This window comes from Propithecus coquereli, unplaced genomic scaffold (genome assembly GCF_000956105.1).
Source record: "Propithecus coquereli isolate 6110/MARCELLA unplaced genomic scaffold, Pcoq_1.0 Scaffold167, whole genome shotgun sequence".
In the NCBI taxonomy this organism is placed as follows: domain Eukaryota; kingdom Metazoa; phylum Chordata; class Mammalia; order Primates; family Indriidae; genus Propithecus; species Propithecus coquereli.
The window spans coordinates 1,261,791-1,273,025 of NW_012141302.1; the positions used below are offsets into that span (position 1 = coordinate 1,261,791).

At 40.0% G+C, this 11,235-nt stretch overlaps 1 protein-coding gene across 1 annotated transcript in view; it reads left to right on the forward strand.

The window, feature by feature from the left end:
• The first annotated feature begins 2,552 nt into the window (after positions 1-2,552).
• Positions 2,553-11,235, forward strand: part of BOLL (boule-like RNA-binding protein) — a 56,044-nt gene continuing 47,361 nt past the window's right edge. Inside the window, exons 1-3 of the mRNA XM_012641631.1 lie at positions 2,553-2,884; positions 6,935-7,078; positions 9,577-9,672. Coding sequence (XP_012497085.1) covers positions 2,864-2,884; positions 6,935-7,078; positions 9,577-9,672 — 261 coding nt within the window. The 5' untranslated portion in view covers positions 2,553-2,863. The remainder of the gene's footprint in view (positions 2,885-6,934; positions 7,079-9,576; positions 9,673-11,235) is intronic.

Here is an 11,235-nt window from a genome sequence, read left to right on the forward strand (position 1 = left end):
AAGGTAGGCAGGTTTGAGTAAATCCCTGAAACAAGGACTATGCTCTGAACCGACTGTGTGAAGGAAAAAGCTAAGAAACATTGGATGCTAGCAGAAAACTTAAGAAAACGGGATATTTAGATTTGCAGTTTGTTGTAAGTTATCTTTACAAAGTTATCTTTATTTATAATTATCTATTTAAATGACATGTCCGATATCTGAAACTGAGACTTCAGAATGACCATCACCAATCCCTCTCCACCCATGACCAACAGTCTCAGTTCCTTTCTGGTATCTCTCTAACCCTTTCCTAGTGTTTTTTTTCTCACTCCTGTCACAATCTTCCATTGCCCCCTATTTGCAAAGTTCTCCAGAATAAAATTTTTTTTACTGCCATGGTATAAATAACATGGCAGAGTGTGCTGTGCTTGGGCAATGGAGTCAAATAGAACTAAGTTTTGAAAACTGCGTCCACCACTTACTAGCAACGCAACAAGAGTCATTTTTATCTAAGGTTCAGGTTTCCAATCGGGGAGGGGGGAGAAAGAGAGAGAATGTTAACTAAGAAGATCAAAAAAGAATGTGTCTAGCCTAGTATTGGGTACATGATACGAGCTCAATATCTTTCCTCCCATTTTTCTACCCAGACCAGCGTTCCAGCCTTGATGGTGCCCTTATCCAGCCCTGGACAGCATGTTCCCACAAACCTGTGATCATAGTTGATTTATCGCTTATCCTATTCTGTTTGTATTTTATTTATTATAAGCATATTTACATATAATTGCTATAGTTTTTTCTACACTTCTAGATTTAAAATGCCTTGAGGGAAGAGGTTTGATCTTATTCATTTCATATCTCCTGTACCATATTCCATTATATACTGCACTTAATAGGAACTCTATAAATGTCTATTAAATTGGATTGAATTGCATAATTTTACATGGTTTATCCTATTTTAAAATAAAAAATTCCTTCTGGTGTAAGAATTAAGAGTTAGAAGCAGGACAGAGAATTAACCATACTGAAAATACAGTATATCCCCTAGTACTCAACACAGGCCTTGAAATACAGTTAGTGTTCCCTAAATGTTGTTAAGTTGTGTCAGATTAAACACCTACTGTGGTGAATAAATTTTTTTAGAGAATTCAGTCTTCAAAAACAAGTGTTTTTAGTTGAAAAAGACTTGGGCAAGAAAGGATCTACCCAAATCCATCATTACTATTAGAAAAAAAAAATGTCCAAAGATGATCAGTCCTAATGCTATCGAACAGTAAAACTATGCTCTAGAATATGACATTTAATCTAATTAGGTTTGTATTCTCTATTTCTCCAGAGACTAAAACCTGACAAAATGAACTTAAATTGCATGCAGGAATGTATAATGACTTTTAGGATGCTTCAGCTAAGATAAACAAAAATTGTTTCCAACTTTATTTTTGGTAAATAATATGATGAGCTAATCTTTGAACAGATTAAAAATTAATACAGTCACTCTGCTTATTTTTTAACCCTCTATCTTGAAGTAAAACAACCCAAAGTCAAACTTTACAATAGAGTGCACACAAGTTATTACTGATGTAACTGTTAACAGTTGCTGCTGATGATTCTTTAAAAGTCCATGGCAAAATGGTTAAAATCAAGCACTGTGGTAGAGAGACCCAAGCTTAAATATTCCATAGGTTTAGATTTTGATCAGCTTACTTATCCTCCCACACCCTTGCTTTATCACCTGTAACATGACAATAATAGCAGCATCTATCACAAGGGTCGCTGTGAGAATGAAATGATGAAATGATACTGATCCTAAGGCTTTGTGAAAGAAGTGAGTCCTTGGTAAATAGTATTTATAATAATGATAATCATTACTGCGTAAGTTTACCTAGTTGTAATAATTTCACCTACCGTTTAGAAACACGTATTCTTTACAAAGCAGTCTTCTTTCAAAGGAGATCCCAAGGCTATCGGAGGCCAGAGCCGCTCCAGCAAAGTCGCAGGATCCTCGCCCCCTCCAGCGCGCGGTCTCCTTGGTTGCGGACTGGCTCCCGAGGCTGTGCGGCCGCCGGCGATGCTCAGGGGGTCGAGTCCGCGGGAGTGGCTCGGGGCACCGGCCTGGGACGGGCACCGGAGCGCGGGCTGCGTGGCGGGTCCTGACCAAGCCGCCCCGCGCTGCCCCGCCCGCCCAGCGGGGATGAGTGACGGCGACAACAGGTGCAGAGCGGCGTCCGCGGCTTCTCGGTAGCCCCCGACTTTGATGCGTCGGGGGTCAGAGTTTGACTCTGAAAACTACCTTCTTCTACCTCACACCAGCCTTCGAAGTCGTCCCTCAACCGGCTTCTTGCACGGTAGTAAAGTCTTGGGGTCACCTCAACCTCTCGAAACCCACCACGCCCAGAGGCCAACTTTTCGTCTTCAAAATCGAGGAGAGGGAAAGGCGTGTTGTGCATGGAGCTTAGCATCACGGTTCGCTCTCTCCTCCCCAGTCGTCCGAAAGCAGGCGAGAGTGGTCCCACAACCGAGCCCTCGACCCCCACACCCCACGCCTGCCCTGATTTGCTGTGCGCTGTGCCCTGCCACGTCCGGGCTCGGAAACCACGGGCCACCGACGAAACCTGCCCGCCCGCGCCCCTCTTGGCTTGCAGCGCCCGCCCGCGCTGCCGCCAGCCGCCCGAGGCGACGCCGCTTGCCGCTCCCCGCCCCCACCCCCGGGGTGGCAGGTTCAGGCCCCGGGTCCGAGCCTGCGCCTCTGCAGCTGCCACCGCCGCCGTCGCCGCCAGGGGGAGAGAGTCCCAGTCGGGAAAAGTGGTGTTGCTTCCTTGGTGTGCGGGTGCTTTCAAACTTTAGGTTTCTGTTCCTTTCCCCCCGTTTTTGAAGAGCGGAGACGAAGATGGAAACCGAGTCCGGGGCGGTGAGTATGGCGATCAGGGCCCTCAGGCCCAGGGTAACGGGGCGAAGGAACAGTGTGGACCCTGTCCATGAGGGGCTGGAAGGGCGACGTGTAGAGCCCAAACGCTCGCTACTTTGTTAGGAAGAAACGTGGCCAGGGTACCCCATCGAGCGCGGCGAAGGGCCGTCCGTCTGCACGTCCGTCTGGTTGAGTCGTGGGGTCGAGAAGGTGCGGCCACCGGGCCCGTACTGGGCGGAGACGGGCTAGGGGGACCTCAGAAAGGGCCGGGAGGTTTTGGGGGCGGCGGGTGGCTGCGCCTGTGCACCTGGCTGGGTCCCGTCAAATAAACCGCTTTCCCGCCGAAAATGGGCTCGGCCGCGTCTTTGACGCTCGCTCTTGCCGAACTAGGCCCAGCCGCCCATGGCAAGGAGTGGCCAGGCGGTCGAAACCTCCACTCCCCGACTAGTCACTGGGGACCGGAAGGTCTGCGAGACCTGGGCGGGGGCCGGGGGGCGTCCTGTGGCCCAGGTCGTACCCGCACACTCTATCACCCGGAGCTAGCCAGGGCGAGCCTGGGCAGGGCAGGGCTGGCCCACTGGGGCTGGGGAGGGCGCCGGACAGGCCCGAGGGGCAGCGGCATCGTGCCGCCGCGCCCGCCCGACGCCCCGCCGACAGCCAATCAACACGCGCCACGCGAGGGCTGAGGGGCCACCTGCGCATGAGGCTGACGGCGGGGTCGGTGCCGTTGAGGGTTCCCGCCACAGCTGCTGGCGGGTTTGCGGGGCAAAATTTCTCGCTGGCTAGCTTTTTTTTCCCTCCCGCACTTTGGTGGGGAGGGGGTGGATCCCCGTGTCAGTGCCCAAGTTGACGATGACCCGAGAGAACCCGAGGAAGTTGTCGCCGCGGCCATTTCCCCAGGCACCTCATCTTGCTGGCCTCGGAGGGGAAGGAGCGCCGAGGCGGTAGCTGCGACGGTTAGCTCGCCCTCTTGCTGTTGTCTTCGTTTGCAAAGTAGATGATACATTTCGAAGTTAATTCAGAGGGGAAGTGGCAGCGAGGGCCCATTACTTTGGAGGAGAATTTTAATAAACTCTTTAGTGCTGGACGTTTTATCAAGCAGAGGGCCCTTATTTCTAACCAAGTGGCAGCCCCTATCTAGGTGCTTTAATACACTTGTAAAATTATTGGCAACGGAATTTGAGTGTGTCTTTGTTGTTTAACTCAATGCATTGCGAACCATCTGTAGGGAACTTAGATGTTGCTTCTACCGGAGTCTTGATATCGCTAACATTAAAATATTTTCTAGGCAGTTTTTCGTACTGTACTTTTCATCTCTCAGCTTGTTTGGCATATCGTGAACAGGTCTATCCTCAAAAAATGACGCATTCGTTTATTTATTCGGTCAACAAATATTCATTGAGCACCTTCTATGTCTGTCACTCCTTTAGATGCGGCTGTGAAAAAAGGCAAAATCCCGCCCCCGTACATTACATGATAGTGGAAAGAGATAATAAACATAATAAGTAAATTATATAGTATGTTAGAAAAGATAAGTGGTAAGGAGGAAATTAAGCAATTTGAACCCACAATAGAGCAGGAGCCGTAGATACTGGAGAAAGAAGTGAATTGAGCATAAAAATTTGATGTTTCTCTTTTCTCAGTGACTATTCTTTAGTTTTTCAAGATAAAAAGAAAAAAAGGCTTGGAAATAAAGCACAGTGTTCAATTCCATTCATTTCATACCTCTCTCAATGAAAAAGAATGGAGTTTGTCTTTTACTTGAGAACAAATGAGTTCATCCATTCAACTCTTGTTTTTAAGAAGGGAATTTTGAGAAGACTGATTTTTTTAATTTGGCAAATAGGTAATTTTTATACTCTGTGAACAATGGGTAGAGAGACAAATATCTACTAGAGCCCAAACATTATCTCTAACAATACAAATCCACAGATGAAAAGTACTAAGCATCCCAGAATCATCCATTCTGAGCATTGTATCCTACTGAGTAGAGTGACTGAAGTTACAAATAACCTCCAAGTGCCAAGAGAGGAAGCTGTGAGATTGGAGTCCCAATTTTTTTTTTTTTTTAAAGCGACTGGGTCTGGCTCTGTTGCCCATGCTAGAGGGCAGTGGCGGATGATAGCTCACTTCAGCCTGGAACTCCTGGGCTCAAGCAATCCACACACCTCAGCCTCCCAAATTACAGGCGTGAGCTACCTCGCTCAGATCACTCAATTTCTTTAACTGGAAACTACAACGTAGTAATTACTAAATGTGATGACTTTTCTGTGATTTGAAAAGAAGTATTTATGAACTCCCTTATTAGGGAGTATATTTTTCCCACCTTAATATTGGATGGGGAAGAGAGCCCATAAGGTCTAGCCGATAGCTCACTTGTCACCGCTGGCTGTACTTCTTGCAGAGCTTAATGTAGGCATCATGGTTTTATTGGCCAATGAAGTGGGACAGCAGAACAAATATGAAAAAGAACAATTTTATTATCCAAGTTGGAAATTCATTTTCATGTGTTTGTTTCTCAGATAATTGAATTATGAACTTTAAGCTTTTTGATGCAATAATTTAGTATGTTAAAAATCTGTTTAGTGTTTACAGAAGGAAAATAATTAGCAAGTTCTCCAGTTTCTCTTTAAAACTCTATTCTCAAGTCTTGTTTTTTCCAATAATACCTTAAGAGTTTTTATCTTGCCATTGTGCAATGTATACATTAATATATGTTTATTAAAATTAAAATTTAGGTCCTCTGACTTAGACTTGAGAACATGTGGATATGTACTGAGCTCAATTCTTTGGTATAAACATTTATACCTATGGGTCGGTCATGGTGGCTCATGCCTATAATCCTAGCACTTTGGGAGGCCTAGGCAGGAGCATTGCTTGAGGCCAGGAGTTCAACACCAGCCTGAGCAAGAGCGAGACCCTAGCTCTACAAAAAACAGAAAAATTAGCCAGGCGTGATGGCGCACACCTGTAATCCCAGCTACCTGGGAGGCTGAGGCAGGAGAATCACTTGAGCCCAGGAGTTTGAAGTTGCAGTGAACTATGATGATGCTACTGCACTCTAGCCGGGAAAACAAAACAAAACAAATCCAATCTTCAAATCGACAAGTACACTTAAAAATTTGACTTTCAGGCTGAAAATGGTGAACATGAATGTCAGAGGTTATTACTTGTCAATGCCCTTTAGCCAAAGACCACCATGGACACATATTGTTTAGTAAAGTTGAATCTGTTGACTTATCGGAACAAGGAAGAACATATACCACGAGGACTCTCAGTCGGAGGGTGTTAGAAAGAACTTATAGGATGTAGGCTTGTGTTAAGTGATTTTTAGAGAGGATTTAAAGAAAAAGGGCAAGTAGTCTCAGGAAAATATGTTGTCAGGGAGTAATTCTGTGATTGAATGTGTTAATTCTTACCTAAAATGCAGGAAAAATGGATCAAGGTTAAAGCTGTCATTGATAAAGAACGACTAGTCACTCATATCAGCCAGGATAGAGAGATGTTTGGTCATTCTTGTGTTTGGGCAATGCTTTTGCTTTTGTTAGTGTTCAGACATGACTATGGAGTGCCTTGTTATTATCTTGATCCATTAGTCACAAAGTGACCTTATCTGATATTGGTGTTCTGTTAGCAAGAGAATGCCACAGCCTAGCTGTGAGTGCCAGGCCAACTCCTAACAACACTAGGGACTAGTTAGGTTGTGCCAGACTAGCTCCCAGCTGTGCAGGGATGCTTTTTCCTTTCACAAACATCTTTATGAGTTTAATGTTCCTCCTTAATAATTAAGTAATATATTTAATAATAATTAATACAAGTATATTTAAATAATATATTTAATATTTAAGATCTTCTTTATTGTGGAGTAGATTCTGTTTCCAATATTTTTTGTTGCCCCACAAAGCTATTAGCTCTAATTATAATTTTCCTAACATTAAAGTCTAAAATACCACATTTTGCCCAAATGACTCATCTTTTTGAAAGATATGTATTTTCAGCCTGCATCAAAACTTACACTCAGTACTAAAAGTTTAAAAGAATTTTATTTTACAGCAAACATCAAATCAGACGCAAACAGATTCATTATCTCCATCCCCTAATCCTGTGTCACCTGTGCCTTTGAATAACCCAACAAGTGCCCCAAGATACGGAACAGTGATCCCTAATCGCATCTTTGTAGGAGGAATTGATTTCAAGGTACCTGTTTTTATGCATGCAAACATAGTGTATTTTTTGTAGAAATTTTTATTTCTCAGAAGCTGTGCAACTATAAAATAACATTTGAATAATGATTAATAGGTTTCAAATTGTGTTAATATAAAAAATCTTTTCAACAATTATGTAAGCTAAATAAAGTATATGCAATTGTCCAATTTCAAATGCAAGGAAATTGAGGCTCACTGATTTACTGTAGGCTCCTAGCTACTTTGTGGTAGAGTAAGATTAGAATCCTAGTTTTCTGATTCATAGCTCCATGTTCTTCATGTCACCATACCAAACTAATTATACTTTCTAGCCTAATACTCCAAAGCCCAAATAATAGGTGATTATAACTTTCAAAAGAAGACTCAATTTTAAAAAAACCTTAGACATATGAAATCCTATTTCTTTATCCCAACCTTTACGTCAGGTTACTGAACAACCTCCTAGACTTCCATCGTTTGTAAATTACTTTGTGTGATGGAATTTAGAATTTGATCCCAAGAAAAGGCCGGTGTCCTTATCAGAATAAAGCATTTTAGCAGTAATAAATTTAAATCATTTAATCAGCCATTTCACTCTTTCAAAGAAGCTTAGTTTGTGAGATGATTTGTGGCACCCCCATATAGGAGGTAGTAGTAAACACCTCCAAGAAAGGCATGCATAGACATTTTAAGTAGATTACCCTTCTTCCAAATGGATATGTAGAAGAATTTACAAGCTTCCATATTACATATTAGAAATTAGAGGGAGAGTTATCTTTTTTAACCAAAAAAAAAAAAGAAACCTTCCTGTGCCATTAGGTATGATATTTGACATTTATAACTCATTATTTCTGTATAATCAGTTTGTCACAATTTGGGTATAATTACTTTTTTCCTGCACAAGGGAAATTTTACACTTAGTATATTTGCAAAAATAATGAATCTTAAGCAAGTATATGATTATTTAACTAAAAATAAGGTAATAAAAATTATTTGTTATAAAATGTTTATTTTTAAAAAGAGTTTCTGTATCTATGTAAAATATTAATGGCTGACTAGAAATATTCAATTTGAGTATTCTTGTTCAGAATTCATTTATATTATTATAGCTTAGCATATTTTTAAAAATAAATTATCAGTAAATGTATTTATATGGCCACATTATTCTAACTTACTGAAGCCCGTCACCTGCAGTATGAACTTTGGAGGCCATTGTTAGAATACAGCCATAGCTTTAAGGTAACTGCTAGGGTTCCCTCCCTTATATTTACACCTTTTTTAAAACCACAGATAAATGCTAGCAAGGAAACAATTTACTGTAGTAGCAAATAGTCTCCTTTTAACCTCTTATTTTTAGAAGCCTGCAGACTATCCTCTTAATGTTTAATTATCTTGACTTTCTGTCTGCTTTTCAACAAAGAAGTAGAGCTGCAAAACTGAACTGGTGATTCTTCTACCAGAGGATAGTTTGAATTAATTTGTTTTCAAATCTCTAATAGCAGTCCTTATTCTGGCATTGATTCTATATTCTATTAACTGAAATAAAAGGTATTCAGTTCTTCTTAGATTAAATCAGTATTTGTCATTATCCAGTTTAGCAGGCTTTATGTTACCAGCTAAAAGCCAATAATGTATATAAGTAGCTGTTGAACTGAAAAGGCATACCTCTGCTCTAAGGCATATCTTTTTCCCACTTATGTAAAGAAATATTTTTTTCTAGGAACTTTTAAAGTTACTCATGGAGGCAAATAGTTACAGCTAAACCACAAAATAAAATTGCAATGAATTTAATGGCAATATTCCAGGAAAAGATGATATGAGCTTATTATCAGACTATTTCAATTGAAACCAGATGTGCCAAAACCGTCTTTGTAGCCATCTTGTACATTTTAAATCTAATTATGATTTCAGTATTTATTCTGAATATCATAATATTGAGTACAAATAATCTAATAACTTTAAATCTTATAATCACTCCATTGTTATCACAAGTTGAATTCAATACTTTTTCTAAAAGTGAAATATGTCACTTCCTTAAGAGCTGACTCTTCTTGGAGACGAGGCTGATTAAAATAGAGTGACTGGTGTAGGCCAACATAACATAATGCCACTGCCATGACTGTCAGCTTCTCTGATCTATGAGAGCCAATAGTAATATGCCTTTGCTATAGAGATAGCATGCCTAATCCAAATTAGGAAACAAGTAGAAAACAAGAATGATTTAAAGATTCCTTTAAATATTGAGCATTCTTTGTAGTTTTAAAATAATTCAACTTAAAATTTTTTTGATTAGTATATAATAGTTTAACAACACAGCTATAGCGAATATAGCAAGGTATTTATATATTGATTTTAATAATCTAGTGGTTTCATGCACTGTTTTGATGATGAGAGGCATTCTTCATCCATATTACTATCTATAACTTTTTCTCTCTGCAAAAAAAGCATAAGAATTATTCATCTTTTATCAATTAAAAATGTTTTTAATGTTTTCTTTTTTTATGCCATTAGACAAATGAAAATGATTTAAGAAAATTCTTTTCCCAGTATGGGTCTGTAAAAGAAGTGAAGATTGTAAATGACAGAGCTGGAGTGTCCAAAGGGTTAGTATTACTATAGATGGTATATAGAATTAACAACTATATTTTTATTGGATTACTAGGTTTTTTATGCTAATTTACTTTGGTTCCATTTTTTCAACAGAGAATATCATGCCCTCTCTTTCTGCCCCACCTTTTGGTTTCCTATTTATTTTGTGTGTGCATGCATGCGTGTGTATTTTGGAGAGATTGTACACTATAATATTCCTTAATTGTGAAGTTATTTTTGCAAAAGCTGAGGGACCATTCATTGTTAGGCAGAAAGAACTTGATGTTGAGTAGCAAATGTACGTTGGCTAAGGAACCAGAAGCTAAAAGAATCAGATACTTTTGAAATAGTATCCCTGCTTTAGACTATAGAGAGCTTTATTTAGAAATAGCTGACCCCAAGAAATGTCTGTAAGTTGCACTTCAGAGACCTAATTAGGAAACTATTAATAATATGAGAAATATAACTCTAATGAGAATGATTTTTAAAAATTTTTTTTTGTTTTTTTGTTTTTGGTTTGGTTTTTGAGACAGAGTCTCACTCTTTGCCCCAGTTAGAGTGCAGTGGCTCATCATAGCTCACTGCAGCCTCAAACTCCTGGGCTCAAGCAATCCTCCAGCCTCAGCCTCCCAAAGAGGTGGGACTACAGGCATGCATCACCACACCCGGCTAATTTTTCTATTTTTTTGTAGAGCCAGGGGTCTCACTCTTGCTCAGGCTGGTCTCCAACTCCTGACCTCAAGTGATCCTTCCACCTCGGCCTCCTGGAGTGCTAAGATTACAGGCGTGAGCCACTGTGCCTCGTGAAGAATAATTTTTAATGGCCATATCAACGAGAATGAAATTTGAGAAGAAAGCAGTAGATTGTGTCTTGAAGTGTGTAGAGCTGTTTCAGTAGATTGCCATGTGTACAAAAGCCAAATTTCAGCACTATGTATAGTGTGCTCACTTAAAGAATTTGACTGCAAAGTTAAAAGAAAATAGATAAGGCAGTGAAGGACTGTATTTGTTTTCTTGAGAGTCGAGACATACATATTTATAGGCGTAAGAGAAGGGACCAATGAGTTGAATAGAAAACAATATTACTGAGAAACAATATTTAAGTATGACAGGTGGATACTATGGAAGAGATGGAATCTACAGAGAGGTTATTTTTTAAACAAGTGAAATACTTCTTCAGACTGCCAAACAATATTAAGATGAAGATGATTGTACCTCTTTTGTTTGGCTAATAGAATTTGCAACATTTTGGTAATATTCACTTCTTATCATTGAAAAACACACATGGAAATGAAAACTGTATTTTATGCCTTTTCCACTGGGTGGTATATGTGTTCTACCAGAAAAAAAAATTAATGGAAAAAAAAAATTTCTTAACTCACTTAATGTTTGGGCAAACAGAAAAAAGAGAAATTCCTTTTTTTAAAAAAAGAAACTTTATGTATAATACAGTTATGAATTGAAGAAAATAGTAGTCAAGATATTTAACATTACTGAGAGAGTTTCCCTTAAATTATCTAAATAGAAATTAGGCTTTGGGAGATATACTTTTTGTTTCATTTGTTTCCTTTTTCTCTACCT